The sequence below is a fragment of the Perca fluviatilis genome, chromosome 12 (genome assembly GCF_010015445.1).
Source record: "Perca fluviatilis chromosome 12, GENO_Pfluv_1.0, whole genome shotgun sequence".
NCBI classification, from domain to species: Eukaryota; Metazoa; Chordata; class Actinopteri; order Perciformes; family Percidae; genus Perca; species Perca fluviatilis.
This window is the reverse complement of record NC_053123.1, coordinates 25,255,087-25,277,433: the sequence shown is the minus strand read 5'-3', so window position 1 is coordinate 25,277,433 and position 22,347 is coordinate 25,255,087. Positions and strand designations below refer to the sequence as shown.

General features: G+C 39.8%; 1 protein-coding gene across 7 annotated transcripts in view; it reads left to right on the top strand.

Annotated features, from left to right (window-relative positions):
* sema5ba (sema domain, seven thrombospondin repeats (type 1 and type 1-like), transmembrane domain (TM) and short cytoplasmic domain, (semaphorin) 5Ba) overlaps nucleotides 1-22,347 on the top strand; it is a 192,876-nt gene that overhangs the window by 132,390 nt on the left and 38,139 nt on the right. For 6 of the 7 annotated variants that reach the window (XM_039817943.1, XM_039817941.1, XM_039817945.1 and 3 more), the window contains 4 exons: nucleotides 3,828-4,113; nucleotides 15,161-15,296; nucleotides 16,507-16,714; nucleotides 17,001-17,208. In XM_039817943.1, the coding sequence (XP_039673877.1) occupies nucleotides 3,828-4,113; nucleotides 15,161-15,296; nucleotides 16,507-16,714; nucleotides 17,001-17,208 (838 nt within the window). The remainder of the gene's footprint in view (nucleotides 1-3,827; nucleotides 4,114-15,160; nucleotides 15,297-16,506; nucleotides 16,715-17,000; nucleotides 17,209-22,347) is intronic. The other variant, XM_039817944.1, reaches the window with a different exon arrangement.

The window sequence follows — 22,347 nt, the reverse complement described above, 5'->3', positions numbered from 1 at the left end:
GAAAGTAGCACTAACGCATTACGATGGTTGAGTCTTCTTCAGCATCATTTAGGCAAGGCAAGGCAATTTTATTTGTATAGCACAATTCAGCAGCAATGCGATTCAAAGTGCTTTACACAAAACATAAAGACACAGTTAAAAATATCATACAAATTGGTAACAGATGAAGAAACAGTTGTAAAAAAAATGAATGAATAAAAAAATAAAATTTAAAATTTAAATACAAAAATTAATTAAGAAAATGCAGTGTTAAAAAGAAAGGTCTTCAGCCTTGATTTAAAAGAGCTGAGATTAGGTGCCGACCTACAGTTTAGCGGTAGTTTGTTCCAGATGTAGGGACCATAGAAGCTGAACGCAGCTTCCCCCTTTTTCGTTCCGACTCTGGGTATGGCGAGCAGACCCGTCCCTGATGATCTCAAGGATCTCAACGGCTCATAGTGTGGTAGCAGATTCGAAAGGTAAATTGGTCCTAAACCATTTAGTGACTTATAAACTAACATGAGTATTTTGAAATCTATTCTTTGATGCACAGGAAGCCAATGTAAGGACTTCAGAACTGGAGTGATGTGATCTATTTTGTTGGTAAGGACTCGTGCAGCAGTGTTTTGAATCAGCTGCAGCTGTTTAATAGACTTTTAATGAATACCTGTAAAAACACCGTTGCAGTAGTCAAGTCTACTGAAAATAAAAGCATGGATAAGTTTTTCTAAATCCTGTTGGCACATAAGTCCTTTTACCCTTCCTATATTTTTAAGATGATAATAGGCAGATTTTGTTACTGACCTAATGTGGCTGTTAAAATTCAGGTCAGAGTCCATAATTATGCCAAGATTTCTTGTTTTGTCTGTTGTTTTTAACATTGTTGATTGAAGATGAGCATTGACTTTTAATCGTTAATTTTTTGGTCCAAAAATGATCACCTCTGTTTTATCTTCATTTAATTTTAGGAAATTCTGGCACATCCATTCGTTGATTTGTTCAATGCACCTGGCCAGGTGTTGTATTGGACTGTAGTCTCCGGGTGACAAGGTTATATAAATCTGTGTGTCGTCCACATAGCTGTGATAGTTTATGTTGTTGTTTTCCATGATTTTAGCTAGGGGCAGCATGTATATATTAAAAAGTAGAGGCCCCAGGATGGAGCCTTGGGGAACTCCACATGTCAAACTTGTACGCTCAGATGCATAGTTACCTATTGACACATAGTAATTTCTATTTTTTAAATATGATTCAAACCACTGTAGTACTGTTCCAGAAAGGCCTACCCAGTTTTCCAGTCTGTTTAATAATATGTTGTGGTCAACGGTGTCAAAAGCAGCACTGAGATCTATTAAAACTAAGACTGTAGTTCTGCCACTATCTGTGCTTAGGTGGATATCATTAAAGATTTTCAGAAGAGCTGTCTCAGTGCTATGATGTGGCCGAAAACCCGACTGTAAGGGAAACAAGATATTCTTTTGGGACAATAAAAAGTGTATTTGTTAAAAAAACGCTTTTTCAATAATTTTACTTAAAAATGGAAGGTTTGATATAGGCCTGTAGTTGTCCATTAGTGATGTATCTAGGTTATTCTTTTTTAAGAGTGGCTTGATTACTGCAGTTTTTAATGCCTGTGGGAAGATGCCTGTTTGAAGAGACATGTTTACAATCTGTAAAAGATCTGAGACCAAACAATTCGAAACATTTTTGAAAAAGCCAGTTGGTAAAATATCAAGGCAACAGGAAGAGGTTTTCAGATTTTGTATAATCTCCGCCAGTTGACCTTGGTGAATCGTTTGAAATTGTGTCATATGAGGACTTGTTTACAGTAATTGTCCCTGACGCAACAGGTGTAACACCACTCACTTGTTCATCTGCATGCTTATTAGCACCAATTAACTTCATGAATGGGGATGTACATGACAGTTGTTGTTTTTGTCACACAAATCAATTAAATTGTTCCTTTGTGTGTCCTGCATAATAATCAATATGACAACAATGAATCTGCTGGGCTTTTTGTATTTTCTTTCTTTGATGCCATTTTTGCCTCTGATATAATTGCACTTCATTAAATGTAAACTTGAAAAGTGTACCTGCCATTCCACTTTAAACATACTCGCTCCAAATTCTTGCATTATAACTATGATTACAGTTGCAAAAAGATTTGAACACTCCCACAGCTGATTGTCTTTGTAAAAAAAAAAAAAAGAAATGTATGCCACAAGTGCCTACACCATGCGGTCGGCCCAAACCACGGGTTGTTTTTTTATTAGAGATGTGAAATGGAATAGGGAGGCTGCTGTAGCTGTGTGGACAGCGGTTTTGTCTCTTCCTGCTTCTTTTCAAAATCTTATTCTCTTATAAAAAGCCTCGCTAGCCCCTGAGGCGCATTCCATCATAGCTGTTAACAGGTCATCTCCTGCTGTGTGCATGATTGTGTTTATAACATCAGCATCTCCCTTGTTTGTTTTTTTTTGTTTATCGGTGTGCGTGCATCTGTGCAAATTATGTTTTATTCCTCCATTTGTGTTTGTGCTCGTGCGAGTAGGTGTGTGTGTGTGTGACATCACTTACCACAAATGGGTCCCAGTGGAAAACTGAATCAACAGCAGCATATGAGTATTTTCTGTTTCATCATGTCTGCACACGAGTAGCACTTGGCTAAAAGAAGAAAACTGATCAGTAGAAATAGTAGAAAACAAAACTTCAGTGTGATGAGACCACAGTCAGCTCAGTGTCAAAACAGCACCGTGGCTCTTTCTTCTTTCAGAATGATCCATTTCAAAATACAATTACATGTAAACAGTGTCACATGGAGGGCGTTATTCTGTAATAATACTTCAAATCTTATTCTGACTTCAAATTAGATTTTATAGGTCAGCTTGATATTGACTTTTTCAAGGACTTAAACAGATAACATGCTGGCTGACACTAATGCACTCAACTAGAAAAGCTAGAAGCTTTTAAAGGATTCTTTCTACCCTAAAAACTAGGCAGAATTATTTCAAACCGTAAAGTAGCATGTTATTTTCTTTGACTTTTCCAGAATTAAAGAAATAATAGAATATAGCTCTAACGAAAACCTTCAAAAGAAAGGCTGCTGTTAATGCTAATGTTATTTTTTTTACTGCTAAAATTCCACTCACTGTAGTTGTATTGAGGTGCCTCATTATAGTCAAAAGGCCCCCTGGAACCCCTTCAAGGACCCCTGGGGGGTTCTCGGCCCCCACTTTGAGAACTACTGCTTTAAGCCATTACAAAGACTTTTTATGTCAAACCTGCACAAATATAGATGTTAAAATCAGTCTCGATGTGTTGGATGCAGGGGTAATGTGGACTTACAAGTTTAAACTCTTTTTTTCCTGCACGCTCACAGCAATGCATTATTATTCAGTGATGACTCGTGTTTACAAAGGATGACAGTAACGTCCAGTTCAGACTGTTATTCAGTCTGCTTTACATGATAACCAGACCAGCAGTAAGGGCCATTAATCATCCGCTGTGTCACCCAGGGCAATAAAAGCAGCACGGCCATCCAGTTAAACAGACATAGCTCCATGGATTTACCATCAAAACATCAGACGGATTTATTAGTAACCATTTTTTATCTTCTCTCCTCCTCCCTCTGCACCCGCTCCTTTCATTTACACATTTGACATTGATGCTCTTTTCCCGACCATCTTAAACAGGAGTGCAACACTAGAATTTCAAAGTTTTTATTGCAATCAATATTAAGGAGTACAGGGGTCAAAGCAACAACATCCAGAAGATAAATGTTGCAAATATTTCTGTTTCCCTGGAGTCACTATGTAATGATCCTCTCGCTCCCTTCTCCTTCCTCCCGGCAGAGCCCCACTTCATCTCAGCTTACGACATCGGCCTCTTTACCTTCTTCTTCCTGAGGGAGAACGCAGTGGAGCACGACTGCGGCAAGACAGTCTATTCCCGCGTGGCACGAGTCTGCAAGAATGACATCGGCGGGCGATTTCTCCTGGAGGACACCTGGACCACGTTCATGAAAGCGAGGCTCAACTGCTCCCGCTCCGGGGAGATTCCCTTCTACTACAATGAGCTGCAGAGCACCTTCTACCTGCCCGAGCAAGATCTCATCTATGGCATCTTCACGACAAATGTGTGAGTGCACACAAATGTATTACAGCACTGCACTTCTTTACACATGCATAAGAATTTTTTTTTACCCATGAGGTTTCTTATGTAGGGAAATGGAAGCATACTTGACCATATTTTATAGTACTGATCTGTGGATATTACTGTGTGCAATGGCTGCAATGGAAAATCCCTGTACATGCAGCTGTATTGTTTCCATGTTTTGAAGCACATGAACATTTTTAGATGTTTAGTTGTAACATTAGGGCTCCTCTTGCACTTAATGCTCCACCTGTTGAATGCTGCGCTGCACTCTGATTTGGGGCTGGAGGTCTGCATTGCAGCCACTTGTTCAACCATCTGCATTTTGTTTACAGATTTTTGCACTCCACTTCATTCATACCTACTCTGAAAAATAATTAGCCACACAACTGAACTGTAAGCTGCAATGTTGGCATGAACATCTTCGGCTTCAGCTAAAGTTATTATCACCGTAATAACTAACTTAACTAAATTTAGCCTCGACAGTTGGCTGTTGACGTTAATGAGGTTTGGAAAAGGTGTTTTTGTTTTAGTACATACAATACTCTTCAGTATGGGAACACACGTGCCAGAGTTTCCACAAAAAAAAATTGGTGCCGGTCATGTGACCTGTAAGGTTTCAATTTTCTGGTCAGATGGGAAAAGTTCCAGTCAAATATTTTCTGTGTTTATTGCGGTTAAAAACAATTGATAGGCGGGCTGTACTGTATATAAAGAATAATTTCATCAAGGACCGTGTGCAGACATGATGGATGTTGATCCACACTATCTTTATTGAAATGTAGGCTACTTGCTACAGGCAGAGAGGGCAAAATAATTAAATCAATGCACATAATTGTGCCGATCTGAATTAATATAGGCCTTTTTTTCCATTCGCTAGGCTGACGAAATAAAACAATACAAACTACTTTACAAACAAACTGGCGCATACAATTATCAAGTGTCGACTTGAATCAAAATAATTGTAAAGGAGTGTGTTTCTGCAACTGTTTTGATGCAGATCTGCAGGGAGAAGCCTCTCTCTGCTGGCACACTGGAGACGGGTTTTACGCATGCTACCTTGGCCAGTTTGACCCACTCTGGATAGATTTTACCGTAATCCCAATAAGTAGGTTACCTCGCAGGTTGTTGAGAAAGTCAAGTCTCCGTAACCACGGAGAGCTGTCGTCATGTGGCATTAACATTAATGAGACGGGCTGCAGCTGGTGCCGACTCATCCTCGCTGGCAATTTCTTGGCTTCATATACGTTAGACCAGCCACTGCTTGGTGTTATGAAGTAATTCACAATCTTTCTCTTCCCGCTTGCTTGTCGCCGTTTGTTGTAAATCTGCGCTAGTCTTCTGCATTCAATCAGAGCGAGAACGCGACATGTAGTTTTTCCTTAATCGCATACGCTACAGTCTAAAGTCATTTCTAAATGAAAAAAATATGATTGTTCATTGTTTTAATAGGACGAGAGATCAGAAAATCACTGTAGCCTATTTTAACACAATTCAAATTGTGCAGAGAGAATTATTTCCACCGGTCATTCTGACCGGAGACTATTAGAATTTTCGGTCCATGAAACTCACACATACACACAAAACTCTTGGGTTTCAGCAAGTATTCTTCCTGGAAAATGGGAGTAGATGATGATTCACATTCCTGTTAATAAAGGGATCTCAGTTCCCTGTAATCAACCCTAGTACAGATCCCTCCACAGTTTATTATATCTGTGAAGACAGACATGCACACACAAATGATTTGTCAACCTTTTTAATTATTTAAAAGTATCACTTATTACTTATTTAAAAGGCTCTACTGCCACCTTTTTAATATTGCTCCTTTGTGAGCAGAAATCTATTAAACATTTCTTTTACATCCCACACATTTGCAATTACATACTTTCTTAAAGGGCTTAGATTAGATGATTAATTTGAATAAGCATGAGTGGTAACTGGATACAGTGTCTATATCCTGCATTTGTGCTATAATTTAAATTCAATCAAATGGCAGGGGGAATACTTCAAGCCAGAAACTTCCTGACATTTATCATCTAAATTAGCTCAGTGTGTGTGGATGATGATGAAAACAAATTGGGGAATGAAGGAGGGAATACTTTCAGACCAGTTAATCTTGAGTCTGTCATTTAGCCTCTGTTATGTATTTAGAGTGACAAAATATCTACACAAATGTAATTAGCTTTTGTTCGTACACCACACAGGACAAACAGAGGACCAGACAGTCCTTAAACGTCTATCCATGCATTATTTTACTTTACATTCCCACTGTTGAAAGAAGAAACAGCCCACAAAAACAAGCTGCAGCTGTGCTTAAGAGCCCTTTTTAACACCAACCAGAATATTATTGTGGGAACACACATCAAAACACTTCAACTCCAACTTCTTTTAATTTAAACCTCAGATTTCATCACTTCATAAAGTTTGGTACTCCGACATTTTCCCACCTATACAGAGAGAGACAATTTTCCAGCGTTTAGAGCCGCCACCTGCTGCTGCTAATGATCAGTTTGGATGCATGCAACTCTCAGCCGAGCTGGATATACAGACTGACTCACACTCCCTCTGGTGTTTGATTGCTCCAGGTGGGGGTGTCACACACTTTATTACAGAGAGGAAACACTGAAAGCCAAAGTGTGGAGATCTGATCTCTTGTTATGCTTTTTATGGTATAATTGCAGCACATTTTTGCCTGATGAGAGGATGGCGGCTTTCACACCGTTTGGTCACGCTGTCCAACACCGTAGTCTGGAGCATGATGTCAACAAAGATATTGCTTATAATAATTACTCGGCAGATTGCCACTAGATCCGTATAAATATGTGTGGGTCCCCAGGGAATATAACTAATTATGGTGGTGACCTCATGACCTTTTATCTAGAGGCATCAGGTCAAACTTTCTCCAAAACTCTTTGGCCCAAGACAAATAGCAAAATGATATTCGTTGTGCATTTGGTCCCAACACTTTTATTTTGTGCGGTGTAATGAACATTGCAACCTCTGAGGTCCATTAGCACGAGACTGGAGTATGAAATACAGTAGGAAAACTTGAAGGAATAGTTCAATAATTTGGGAAATGTGCTTATTTCTTTCTATCTGGAAGTTAGATGAGACGATCAATAACAGAAGTGAGACCCAATGCACATTACACGTTAATATCTTTGGAACACCTGACAAATTAGATTCCCTTCTTCAGGTCTGTTCTGTGTTCTGTCAGGGGATAAGTTGAATCCTGCCTCTCACCTTGTGCTCCCTCACCTGTTAAGCTGCTGGTATTTACCACCACATGGCTGCTTTCCATCAGCCTGCAGCCATCTTTAGCGACGGAGCGAAAAAGAGAGCGAGGAATTGGTAAAGCGACAAAAAAAGGAAAGCCAGGGGGATAAAGAGAGAGGGAGGGAATGAGACGAGGTAATGAGAAAAATCTGTGAGCTCCAAGCTTTTGTCCATCGTCCTTTGTCTCCTATTTCCCTGCCCTTCCTTTCTGAAGCAGCTCGTTGGTCCTCCCTCCAAAACCGCCTCCCTCATCGGGGTTGGATATGTTAATGCAATCAACCACAAACACTGTCTCCATCTGTCTGGCCTAAATTGAACAGGTTCACAGCTGCTCCCAGGAGTTTGGGGCTGTAAAACATAGCAGGAAGACTTGGAACCAAGTACTTATTCTTTCTGTCTGCTCACAATGTGGGACAGGTCTCAATACTGTAGTGACCTCCTCTCTCTTCCTGTTGCCCTTTCGATGTATCCAATGATGCTCCATAAATGACTAGGATGGTTTCTTAAATATTGTATTGCCCATCCATTGTCATTATCTGTTGGGGAAGCGATTTGACAATGAATCACCAGGAAAGACACGCACATTTTGATTTTTAATTAAATGTTTAAAGCCAATTATCGAGCAAATATTGTTCCAGTTGGTCAAATGTGAGGATTTTATTGTTTTCTGGGTTTTATTTCATTCTAAATGAAAGCTCTTTTAGTTTAGTTGGACTAAACCCAGAAAGGTTGGGGACTTTGCAAGATGCAGAATTTTTTCAAAAGACTGGTCCCATCGAAGCAGCAGAAGCCGAGATATCTTCATTTTTTTGCACCTTGTTTGCATCAAGCTCCACAAACACTGGCTCCTACACTTCCCATAATGCAAATCAATAGCAGATCTTAGGTAGACCCCTTCCGCCTCATAAACACCCATGTTTTCACCCCCCACGCGCTCTATTAGTAGTTTCAAAGTGCTAGTAAAAGTAACCCTTTTTTTCTCATAGACGATAGCATCTAACTCTAGCAGAGTATTGCTTCTCAAAAACTGATTTTGATGTTGAAAATCTGTGGAGTGCCCCTAATCAATCAGTCAAAAGAAAAAACATACAGCAGCAGATCAATCAGTGACAGAAATAATAATTCTGACCCTGCTTGAGATGAGTAGAGAGAGAGAGAGAAAAAAGAGGAAGGGAATAAGGAGGGAAATGATTCAGATGTAATTTTATTGAGAGGTGCAGCAGCTAGCGGAGCCTGTCGAGCGGTTATGTATTGGAGGGTTTTAGCATTCCATCAGAATAAGGACACTTAAGACCTCAGAGCACGGCCAGGTCTTTTAATTAACTCCAGGCCCTTATTGGCAGGGTCCTTTGCAGCGAGGGAGATTCTCCTGCTGAGATGTCTAACCTGCCATTACTAACTAATTATGAGCCTCCTTATCTATTCCTGGGTCTCTTTACTGACCCATTCACTTTCACTAGTTCTTTGAGGACCTCATATAGTATCTGAGAGGTTGAGAGCGGGATAAGGAATTCTGAAACAATTGGTCCCATTAATTGATTAGTATATAGTATATTATTCGACACATTTATGATCTATGATTTATTGTCATTTATGAGGCAAAATTGCCAAAACATTTTGCTGGTTCCATCTTCTCAAATGTGAGGATTTTAAATGATGTTGTTAATTTAATGTTTTTGAACTGTTGCTCGGACAAAACAAACAATTTAAAGACATCATCTTGGGCTCTGGGAACTTGTGAAGGACATTTTGATATAATAAATTAAAAACATTAGACTGGCTTTAGACCTCTGGATGACCACATCTTGATTTTTTTCAACAATTAAAATTCTTTAGGTCTGCTGTTTTGCTAATGTATAACTGTTTACCTGGTTGGAGAGACAACTAATAATATCTAAACGGGATTAACCCTGAACCTGTTTGACCATCCTATGAGCACTTCTGATGGAGAATACGAGCGCCTTAAGTTGACTTACAAAAATAACTACTCTGAAATCATCAAATTTCTTTAATTATTGTGAAAAACATTATTGCTCCTAGCAAATGTGTTTGTGTCAACTGAAGATGACCCTCCTTTTCCAAACAGAAATAAGCTAATAACTTGAACTATAATGATGGCAGTCTGAAAAATGACTTTAAACAAAATGGCAATTCAGTCTGATTATTAGGCTAAATAATTATTAGTTATAACCCTAATAGGAAGCCTTATGCTCACTCGGTATCATTAAACCTTTTCATGCATTTTAAAACTCACGTTGAGACACACATATGTGCAACCTGACAATTGCACAGAAGACCTCTTAGGGATCCTAAAATCCCTCCAGTCCATAGCATATGAAAATGTGATGAGATCAGACTCGATGTGGGAGATAAATGATATGCTGGGCAGCCGACTGAAGCAAGCCACATAACTGCAATATTTCTGATTTTAAACAACGGTCTTTTCCCATCGCATCAACTTGCTGACATCAAATCTACCTTGAAATGAACTGTGGGCCCCCAGTGGAAGACCGCTACAGTTTTTTTTTTTGGGCCTTTCCGCCTTTATTTGATAGGACAGCTAAGTGAGAAAGGGAGAGAGAGGGGGAAGACACGCAGGAAATCGCCACAGGTCGGACTCGAACCCTGGACCCCTGCGTCGAGGCATAAAGATCTCAGTATATGTGCCCCTGCTCTACCCACAGAGCCAACAGGGCCATGATCTGAATACAGTTTGACAGAATATGCTGCTTGTGTATCAACTTTTTTATCATTCCTGTCACAGATATTGTTTTTAATTTAACCCAATATTTGAACTTTGTTTGGTTTTCCTCACTTAGGGCCAGTTTGCATTTGAACAGAACTGGGCTTAGACTGAAAAAATACTTTAGTGATCAAATTTTCCATCAAAGATGCTATTATACTCAGTGAACTGTGCACTTCTTTACAATAGCTCAATTCAAACACCTGGACTTTTGTGAAACCTACTGAACCTGTGGTGTTGCTTTATTGTTTAGTATAGGTGTTGCTGACTCAGTCTGCCTCTGAATGTGACTGTTTTGGGCTAAAGTTGTTGCCTTTGCTGGCTTATTGTTGTGCAGGATAAAAATATGTATGGATACTCCTAGCAGCCTTGGTTCAATTTCTGGTCCCTGCAGCCATGTAGCTCTGCTGAGTGGGCTCTTTTGCTTTTCTGCTGCAACGCAGGTATTCGCTGAGGTTGAAACATTGGCCCTAATGTAGTTTTAGCTGTTCCTTTTTCACATGAAACGATGTTAGATGCATTAGCTAAAAACCTGGGGTTTCAGCTGGATACAATGCATGTGCAAATCTATTTTGTTGTCAATCAGTTTATTTAGGTAGCACATTAAAAACAAATGAGTGCTTTTCAGGATAAGTTAAAAATACAATAATATAAATTTAAAAAAAAATGTAAATGGCAGAGAAGAAAGAAATATAGATAAATGTAAGAATATTGCATATTGAACAGCAAACCACGAAACAATAAAGACATAATATGACAGATCATGTAGTGATAACAACCAAAAAGCTAAGGAAAAAGAAAAGGAAGATCATATACAGCAACATCAGGGCATCTTGTTTAAATGTGCAGTAACAACTAAACCAGCCTCCAGCCTAAAGAGATAAGATTATAGACTGAGATGCACATCAGCCACTTGTGTTTACCAGACAGACTCAGGTGTTCTGATCTACTGATTGTGACTTGCACGAGGCTGAACAGCCAGGCTGAGTGAGGAGTTCATTACCTTTCTAATACCTCTTTTGGGGGGCTGAACTGAGCTACACATCCAATCGCTTCTGTCCTGTCAACTGCAGCGACGTGCCCTGGGTATCAGGCCGGCCGACAGTGGTGAAACAAGCATTCCGTTCCTTTACTTGAAGAATAAGGCTGGCGTTGTTTTTAAATCGTTGTCAACAAATCTTGTGAAAAGACCAAAACCAACAATGTATTAATCCCTCTCTCAGTACTTTCCGACTTCTCTTCTCAAACCCATTGGTCCCTTTTTGAATACATGAATCATAAATTAAAAATAACCAAAAAGTCCTTTTTAACAGCTGTGTACTCAGTGGTGTAGTCTACATGATACGCAGGTATATGCAGTATACCCACTAAGAAATCTCCAGGATTTCCATATACCCACTTAAAAATTAAGTTAAGTGGAAAGGAAGTCTTTGACGCTCAGAATTTCCCTGGGGGAGGACACCCAGACCCCACCCCCCCAAAGTCCCATTCTGGCCCATACATATACATACATATACAGTACAGTATACCCACTACAATACATTAGACTACACCACTGTTTGTACTGCAGTTTTTAAATGTTGCTCAAACTCAGGGACTATTTTCAGCTGTGGATTATTCCACATTTGGTGCACATTTGGAGTATATTGTACGGGGGCCGACAGGGGCAAACGCACTGCAACTTAAGAAAACACATGCAACGGAAGTTCTCCAGGCCTCTAGGGGGAGCGTTAAGTGGAACAGCTTGATTTTTGATCCCACGGGGGGGGGGGTTAATGAAGATGTTTTCTTAATTTCGTAATTCTTAATGTCTATTTGCATGTGTTTTTTTTTAGTAGCCATGCGTTTGTAAGCCACCATAATTTGGCGCAGCAAGACGGTGTATGTGGGATTTACTCAAAATAAACTACACTGTGTATGTCCGTGATAATGAAGAAACTTGTCACCCTGTGCAACGATGTGGCTCATTGATGTATTTTTAATAGTTTTTGGACAACAATGGAGCCTTTCGGCACAGATCGATGTGTCAGGCTTTGGATATACACCCAATACTTGTTAGTAGGATCAGTTCATTTATGGTGTTGGTCTTTGTCAACAATAACAAAAAAGTAGAATATCACCTGCCTTATTTTTTAAGTAAAACTAAGAATACCACAGTGCTAAAATACTCTGAAAGTGTTCTATAAAGAGACATATTGTAGGATTGCACGGATGCATTCATTAGTTGGTAGCATTTTAATGTTATACCTGGGGGTGGAGAATTTGGTTAACAACATGGGATATGAGGGGTTGATAAAAGGGTGATGAATTCTGTAAAACATTGTGACAGGAAATTAAGAAGCATTTCAGAAGGCAACCAGTGACAGGATCAGGCTGTTGGGATGAGATGAATCACTTGAAGACGGAGCTTCACTCATAAGTGATCATCATCGTGGTGCAGGGCCTCGGAGAGCGGCAGCAAACAGCATAGCAGATGTCAAACAGCTTTTCAATCACTTTCCCAGGCTTTTAAGCAGACTCAAAACATATGGGTTGCATCCATTAGTGCGATAGACTGTGTTCCTTTCAGTGCTCCATTTCGCACTGTTCTCCTGGCATTATCTGCAGCAACTCACTGTCAAAGTAGAGATCTCAATAATGTGGGTGCAGTGTCAGGCTTTCTGTAGTAAAGTTTGGCTTTAATGCAAGACAGTTCAACCACAAAGCCACAGTTTAACTTTTATCTCAAACTTTGTGTTTGTGTGTTTGAGTGTGAAAAGTGTTGTGGCTGCCGCTCACTTATTGCAACTCATTTGCCTGTGGTTTTCTTCCAGTTGGGTTTTGGTTACTGCTGGTTTACCACAGCACTCACTCAGCTTCACACTCTTTGTTTCTGCCTCCCTGTCACTCTCGTCTCCACCAGAGCTTTTGCAAAAAAAGAAGAGGAAAAAGTCATTTTGACTGAACTCTGGAGGCTGTTCTCCTCTGCAGCCTGCGAGTCAGTCAATGAGCCACCTGTTTGGTCTCCCCTGTTGTTTAGCCAGAGCTCATTTGGAGCTTTTTCCAACCTGCGGTAATGACAGAACACATTAGCTTCATCACAGTCCTGAACTGGATCTCTGAGAAAGTAGTGTTCAAAACCAAAACCAACAAAAGCAATCACAGATGTCTCAAGCAGAAACATTCTAGTGGTAGAAATAAGGATATTACACCCAGAGGAGGATAATCCACAGAAAAAAAGGAATGAAGACCTTTTCTTAAAAATGGGTTTATACTGTATTAAGACTTTTGATTTGATGCATTTTGTGTCATAATTGACACTTCTTCCCAGAGTGTGCAGATGTCGTCAACATACTGCCGGGATTAGTGCAATTTCCAATTTTCCAGTGAAAGCAAATTTTCCAGTGAATTTGATGTGGGTAAAGATAAAGCTCAGATTAATTAGTCAATTGAGTTTTTGAGCATAGATTATCTTCATATATTATTCCCAGAAGTCAAGAATATAAATCCTTGAACAATCCATAAATCTGTTCTGATCTAGAAGCATATAAAGAGTCGCTCCTTGATCTTAGATCTTACATCAAAGTCATCAAATGTATAACTTTTTCTTCTGTTTCAAAAGTAATCCAGTGATTGTTGTCTGTATGTCCATGGTTACAGTGCAAACAGAAACTGCTTGTAGCTAATCCAGCATGACATTTCATGGTTTAAATGAAAACCATTTGAGGCTAAAATGAATTCCCTGTGTGCATCGCCCAAAGCATTAAAGTATCTGTAGTGGCGAAAACAATCCATGAAAAATAGATTGAGGTTTTTTTTGTTTTACATTTTCTGACATTACCAAGGCCCTGAATGTCCCATCAAAATTGTTTTTATATACCTAAGAACACAGACACTCTCCTCTACCATACCCAATCCATGGGCATACAGGTTTTCCCCCTTCATTAAAAACTTTCCTAAAACATGTAAGTATCCAGTCAAATGATGGCATTTCTAAATAATAATAGCCTGTAACTGTAAATAAATACACAGTATGACATGCCTGGCTAAGAGAAGACAATTAAAATTAAGGGAATGAAAACTGAGTAAAAGCAGCCCAAGGGTTGATAACAACAGATTTAGGCCTCACCAAAGCCATTAAGCAAACCCTGGGATGCAGATTTTTCAGCAAGTAGCAGCCTTTACTGATTTATTCTTCACCCAAGGTAACAAAACGACTCACAAAGTACCATGAGGTCCTTACAATAGTCTTTATTTCTCTGTTTCGTTGTCTGAGTCTCTCTCTCTGTGTCTCATACATTTTCTTTGTTGCTCTCGCGCTATAATGTTATCACTTACTATTTTCTAACTGATGGTTTATCAGCATCCCACAAGCCATGACAAGGCAGCAGGCTGTTTACTGGGTAGTAAAAAGTCTTAGTGTTGCTGGGTGTAAGGGGAAAGGGGGAAAACAGTCAGCAGTAGCAGGCAGTTAAGAAACTCATTACCTTGCAGCACATTACGGCCGAAGAGCGTCAGGATAATAACTTTACTCACACTGCCAGTTTAGCCGGGGTTTACTCTCGAATGTGACACCCCTGAGGCAGCTGTGTGTGTGTGTGTGTGTGTGTGTGTGTGTGTGTGTGTGTGTGTGTTTGCACGTAATCTGTGCAACTGCCTCCTATATCCTCAGCTTAATACCGTCCCCATTCACTGTGCAGCGCTGATAGCATAGCTTAGCCTCCAGCAAGCAAGCCAGCGACGTAGCGCCTGTTCAGTGCAGGTATAAATGATAGGATTTCCATTAAGGGGATGGAACACATTACAAAATGGCTTTATTACACAGCTGGGCACTGCTGATTTCTGATATGGCTTCACATTTACTGCCAACATGTAAACTGTTATGAATATTATTGTTGACATTTTTTTTTTTTTACCCTCTCTCGCGCTCTCTCTCTCTATCTCTCTCTACATCCCTTCCTGTCATTTTCTCTCCTCTGTTTCCTGCTATCTTCTCCTTGCTGTCTTGTCCTCCCTATCCATCTCTCTATAAAGCAACAGTATAGCAGCATCTGCGGTGTGTGCCTTCAACCTGAGCGCCATCACCCAGGCCTTCAACGGGCCCTTCCGCTCCCAGGAGAACCCTCGCTCCACATGGCTTCCCACAACCAACCCCATCCACAACTTCCAGGTTAGTTTAACTACGTCCATACAAGACTGATACCAGCTAAATCAATCCATGTTAGCAACAAAAAAACATCTTATTTTGCAAAGGTGTTGCTTGTACTGTAAGAGACAGAGAGGCAACAATAAGTCAATTTGTTATATAGCCCGAAATCACACATTTGTCTCAGAAAACTTTTGAATCTTTACCACATACAAGAACCTCTACCTTTTTGATTTGGATACAGAGCATGTTTACAGTCCAGTCCATCACCTCCAGGAATTAATAATGTGATTACAAAAAAAAACATCTAACTGGAAGAATGCTTACCAATTTTACTAATGACTACAGTTTTCTGCAAAAAAATTATCAAATTCAGAACGAAGTCAAATTCAAATCAAGCCTCAATCCCAACAAATGAATTTCTATTTAACTACTGTGGAAATTACTTTTTTTTTTCAAGAACATGTCTTCTCAGGCAGTTCTTGTTCCCAGGCTGTATCACTCCAATGAAAACTCTCTAAATGAGATCTTTTTAATTTAGAAAAACTGAATCTGGTATCTAAAACCACTTGGTTTCTAGAGGTTGCTTGCGGAGCTACACAGCATGGTTGGAAACAATTTGGTAACCTTATAGACTGAATTCATCTGCAAGACCCTGAAGTCTCTATTTCAAAAGGAAAATTATGAAATATGAAAAAAGTGATAACAACATATTATCAGATATCTGATATTGTATTATTATTTTTATTATTATATATTTCCTTTTAAAATGAAAAAAAATCATGCTATATTTCCAAAACCATCTAACACTTTAAACATCATCCAAAAATGGAAGCTACCGACAAATCTTTATTATCAAATTATTTATTATATTGAGTCCTAAAGAATGAGCAGAAGCTGCAAACCACAGCTAAGCCAACACGGCATTCAGAAGGCTTTCTTTTCATAGTTATTCTTCTGCAGTGTTTCATTTAATTGCTGTTGTCGCTGTGGTCACATCACATTCACATTGTAGTTTTATTCCCCAGAAATTACAGAGAATCGAATTAAGATTTTAAACAATCTAACCAGACATGGTATATTGATTTCTTAAATGCAATGACTGGGTGTGTGAGGTACTTTTTATTATTTTTTTTTTTTTTGCATTCTCTCTGCCTCCCTTTTTCATTTTCATGTGCCATCCCACATTTTCACATCCTCACCCTTCACTCCCCCCATTTCCTTTCCTCTCTAGTGTGGGACTATAGATGACGAGGGTCCCAATGAGGGCTTGACGGAGCGCAGCCTGCAGGACGCCCAGCGGCTCTACCTGATGAACGACGTGGTCCAGCCGGAGTCTGTTGATCCACTGGTCATGCAGGATGACGTTCGCTTCTCCAACCTGGTCGTGGACATTGTTCAGGGAATGGACACCCTCTACCATGTTATGTACATCAGCACAGGTTAGTTAGAGGAACTTATTCACGGTAATCCCCAGAGTTAGACAAGTCAATACATACCCTTCTCATCTCCATGCGTGTTGGAACTCTGTCTGACGACGAGTGTGAAATGTAATCCCCCTGGGGATCAATAAAGTATTTCAAAAATAAATAAATATATGAAGTAGAAACATACCTTATCTCAAATATATAACATCAAAAAGAAAAATCAAGTAGGGAAGTTAATTTTAATTTACCTGTATACAAGATAGATCGTTGTTATTTCTTCTCATCCTTTTTGTCCAATCAGAATATGGCACCATCTTAAAGGCACTGGCTACGCCCAACAAGAACCTACAAGGTTGTTATTTGGAGGAGATGGAGCTTTTCCCAGCGGGGGTGCGAGAACCAATCCTGAGCCTGCAGATCCTGCACAGCGACAGGTCGCTCTTCGTTGGGCTCAACAACCGAGTCCTAAAGATCCCGCTGGAGAGGTGCTCCACCTACAAAACTGAGATGTGAGTACTGCCCAACATTTTCACATCTAGTGGAAAATTGTATCCAGCATGATCATACTACGTATCTAAACTATCAAAGGAAACCCAAACTTAGCCATTCATAAATTTGATATAGAGAGAATGTTGAAAATACGAACTAGGAATGTATAAGGAAAAGAAAATCTATGATGTAGGTGTAAAGAAACAAAACAGGACTTAGGCCAACAGTGAGAGGGAATCGTAAAAATTCAGCAGCCTTATGGACATTATAGACATGTCATCATTGAGTATGTAGTACATAGTGTACATTGACGCAATATTTCTTACATAAGTTCAACCACTGGAGTGCTGTCCAGCATTGGTGTGCTCAGTGCTGCCACGTGTGGTTGGAAAGTATAATAGAGTTACAACAGTCCATGCTTCTCCATCAGTATTGTTGCAGAACTGAACAAAATGCTGCATCTTTTTAATACGTAGAATCATGGTCCTGGATCACGGCTAGTGATCTAATGAATGAGGCATCTGGTGGCCTTGTGGTTAACATACTGGGACTGCAGCATCCCTGGTTTGTTGCAATTCATTCCTCCCCTCTCTTTCCTCTCATTTCCTGTTACTTCTGTACTGTCTGCTCTGATTGTTGTTAGACGTCTCAGAGTGCAACTACAAGAATGAATTAATGAGCCACGTGAGGGACAATAGCCACTTTCTGAATGCAGCAACACGATATACACAGTGTACATTTTATTGTTCATTTTATGCTTTTTGTCACTGGATTCATTTGAACCTGGTTGGTCCTCTATTGGAGGTAATTATCTGTCCTCAACTAGGATGAATGTCTGGAAGACCTCGCCTATAATCATTAAAGTCTGTATGGAACCAGACAAATGACTGGGGCGGCATCTGCTCACTAGAGGAAATTAATTTGTTGTGCTGGGTTGTTTTTTAGTAATGAAGTTTCGCATAATACAGAGAGAGTGACTTTTTTCAGAGGACAAATAAAAAGTGTGGATGAAGATAGCTCATACACTGCCAGAGAAGTTTCTCTGAAGGCGCGTTTGTGTGTGTGAGAAAGAGCTACAAAGCCACAGAGAGAAAGAGAGAGCTCTGCCATCTCCAGCTTCAGGTTATTCATGTGAAAATCTACGTCTCGAGGGTGAGCGAGGGGAGAAAAGCTCACTGGCTGTTTGTCCAACTTTCTGTATCTCATCAGTGCTCTCAATCAGCCGGCCACCTCATTCCTTCAAAGTCAACTTCATTTTAGCATACAAATGGCTCAATGCTATTTTCACTGTGTGTGAGGGGGGCAGTCTACTCGGTGTGATTTGTGTGTGGGTTGGTGCTTGGATGAGTTCTCATATGTGCGCTGCCTGATGAGTCAGCTCGCTATTTCTACTAAATCCAAACTCCTAGACACATGGGAGCAGACACACTCACACCACCACCACCAGCTAGGGAAAGCATTGCATTTAATAAGATGTGGGTGAGATATGCAAGGTGAGAGAGACACAGAGAGGAACAGGAAGAGAGAGAAAAGCCAAATGAAATACAGATACAGAGAAAAAAGCAGAGCAAGCAGCCGGAGTCCTATTTAAGACACAGTGGGGTGAAACGATAAGAAGAGTGGGCTTCAAGGGCACCAGGAGAGGGGGGAGCAGGGGGTGAGATACTGTAGGACAGACTGCGATATTCTGCTCACTTCTGTGGTTCGCTCACTCATACTATCTTACAAATCCACTGCAGTCAACCTGTGTGTCATCGTGACACCTGAGCTCGTCTGGAGAGACTTGAGTAGTAGAAAGTAGAAAAGGGCAGATGGGTGACGATGAGTCAGGAAATTTAGAATCAAAGGAGGCAAGGTAGTTAGCTAATGTATGGGAATATGACTTCAGCTAATATTTACATTAACAGTTAATCTGTTGATTAGTGAAAAATGCATATCGCAATTTGTGAGAGCCAACAGTGACAATTTATAAAACAGGGTGTAAAGGCTCAGTAAAAACAGGTTTGAACCCAAAAGCTTGACTCTGGTACTAGGCCAGTCAAATAAAAGTTCTGGGAGGACCTCTAGCTCACCCGGTAAAGCATGTGCCCCATGTGAGTCCTTGGCAGCTACCAAATAAGTTTGAATCCGACCCGCTGCCCTTTGCTGCATGTCATCCCCTCTTTCTCTCCACTTTCCTGTAATTTTCCAGCTGCTCTATGATACAGCAAAAAAAGCCCTGAAATATAATCTTAAAAAAATAAAAATAAAGTTCCAGTTTACTCAAGGTCAAAAGCAGGCAGGCAGGGGATATAAGGCAAACTTATCCGATGGGGGATCAGTCGTGCAAGCAGGTGTCCAAAAGCAAGGAGGGGTCACAACAGGTAAAACTCAGGCAAGCAGAGACAATAGCTTTAGTGCCTGGGCAGAAGGAGGAATGAATGGAAGGAGTGGCAGGATCTGAAACGACAGCAGAGTTAGTACATGGCATGGGAAAGAAGCAGAGAGCAGAAATAGGCTGACATTGTGACCCAGAGAAAAGCAGAACATTCTCACATTTGAAAAGATAGTTTTCCAAGTGAGGAGCTTGTTTTACTGTTCAACCACATACACGTTTATCATAGCAGACAGCCATTAGCCAAGAAAAAGTTATTTGTGTTGATAGATATTGAGGTTTGAAATGGGTTTGAAAGGGGAAGACTGGCTTTGCTGGCTTTTGCCTGTGTTCCAACATTTTGTCGATCTTTGTATTTAACCATCTCTGACTGTGGAATATCGGCCTTGTCTTTACTGGAAATGTTAACTATGGGTACTAAGGCAAGGAAAAAGTTTCAAAAAGAAGAATTTGACATGGTACACTTCTACAGGTATCGCTGCCCTTGTTGCTGAATTTGAGTCTTGTTTAGGGCTCACAGAGCTTTCTTTCACTATAATATATGACCATGGACAACAGACAACTTAACCAAGTGTGTTATGGAGCTGGAAAGCATTTGCACCTACCTATGCATGAAATCTAAAGCTGCTGATCTTGAGGAAACACAGCAGGAGGCAACATTTGTGAATTATTGACCAACTGGAATCTGTTGAGGGGGCTCTCCCACAGCCAACAGTTTTTCTCTAAGATGCTTGTCAGGACCTTCAAGACAAAAGCTTAAATCCACTCCAGAAATATAATCGGGCTCACCATTACACAGCTCCTAAACCTGGTCCCAATGTGGCCAGTATTGCTACGTCTGCAGTAGGGCTGAAACGATTCCTCGCGTAACTCGAATAATTTGATTACTAAAAATCCTTGATGCAAAATGATTGGCCTCGAAGCTTCTTTTAATTAATGTTACCAACGTTGTTTTGCTCACGGTGTTTCCGAATGGAGGATTATTACTGTCGCACACTGGGCTGACGCTGTTTGCGACACATGCCATGAAGACTGATTACAAAATGACGAAAGAGCGTAAGGGGCTAAGAGAAGAGACAGGCTGGAAAAAACGACAGAAAGTGTCCAAAGTTTGGAATCAGTTCAAGCGTAATTAAAACGGAAACTCTGTACAGTGCGTCTACTGCAAAATCGAACTAGCTTACCACAATAATAGCACGACGTCAATGCTTCAGCATCTCAACAGAAAACCTCAACTTAATCCTCCATTCCACTGATTCCAAGTTAAGTTGCACAACTTAAGGTAATGTTTATGTATGTTTAATGTATGCCTTAGTTTGAGGTTGTTATAGCATTTCAGAAAATGTCCACCCGGAGCGGTGGAATTTTGCCAATGGCACTACAAGCTGTAGGAGGTGCCAGAGGAGCTGTCTTTTTTTTTTACATAATTCATGTAGTTCTACTGGAACATAGGGTCAGTTTCAGCAAATATGACAGAAAGTTAGTTTTATAAGACTTACCTACTGCAACTTTAAATGCACTTAATATGTTTAGTTTTTTTTGAGAGATGATATTGTAAGCAATGTAGGCAATAAAAATGTTGCTTTTTCCAAAAATTAAACCAAACTATTGTATATTATTGCTCTTCAATAAAATAAAAGTATTTCTTATCCGATTACTCGATTTATCGATGGAATAATCGGTAGAATACTCGATCAGTCTGCAGCTGTACCAGATTAAAAACTTGTTGATTCAGGGCTTGCAAACCTTGGAAACTGGAGTATCACACCCACCATGCTGTATTTGCATACATAAAATAAAATAATGTAAAATAAGAAATTGTGTTAAATTGTTAATCTAGGAGTGTAATACTCCAAGATTAACAATTTAACACAATTTCTTGGAAAAGCTGCCGTGAATTTATTCATTTTTGGCCATATTAATCACAAAACACTGGGATGAACAATGCTCAGGAGATTGTTATGCGTTACGCTACTGGGAAATGTACTGTAATTGCAGTAACTTGTTGTACCACATTACCACCCAGCTCCAGTCATGCGCTTTCTATTTTTTCTTTCTTGCTTTTGTTACTTTTCCTGTCCACCGTTCTGGGTTTTCACTGTTCAGACTGCTTAAAAAAGACCCATCTGCCATCCTCCTTCTTTGTCTGAACACACTCCCAGTCATTGTACTGCTGACTGAATAAGCCATTTTCCTCATCTCCTCTGCAGTGTGTGTGGTCGTCCCATTCACATACAGCCATACATCCATTCACGCACTGATAACAGCTGAATATACTTAGATGGTTTTATAGCTGACAGCGGCTCATCTGCACCCACACATGCTGCTTTTCCCAATCTCACACGTACACACACACATTCATATAAACAGGGAAAAATGGCGGTATTTACAGTACTGTGATGTGACGGGCGTCACAGCAACACAAAAAGTCATTTATACATAACATATCCGATTTGTTAGAAAAATATCCAGCTGTTAATGGCATAATGGATGGACTGTGGCTGTACAGTAGGTGAATACAGTAGGTGTGCATGTTTGTAATTGGTGTTTTTGTTATTTTTATTCAAATTTTTATTAGGAACACATTGGTGCAGAACAAATATGCATCTTTTTCTGATTTAAAGAAAAAATTAAATAAATAATATATGTAGAAAAGAATGGAATGACATACTTAAACATAATTGTAAATCCAGAGAAAAGAAAAAATTTGTTAAAGGAAAAAGAAAAAAAGAAAAAGAAAGAAAAAAGAACTTGGTTATACAAGTGGACACAATAATTAAAATAG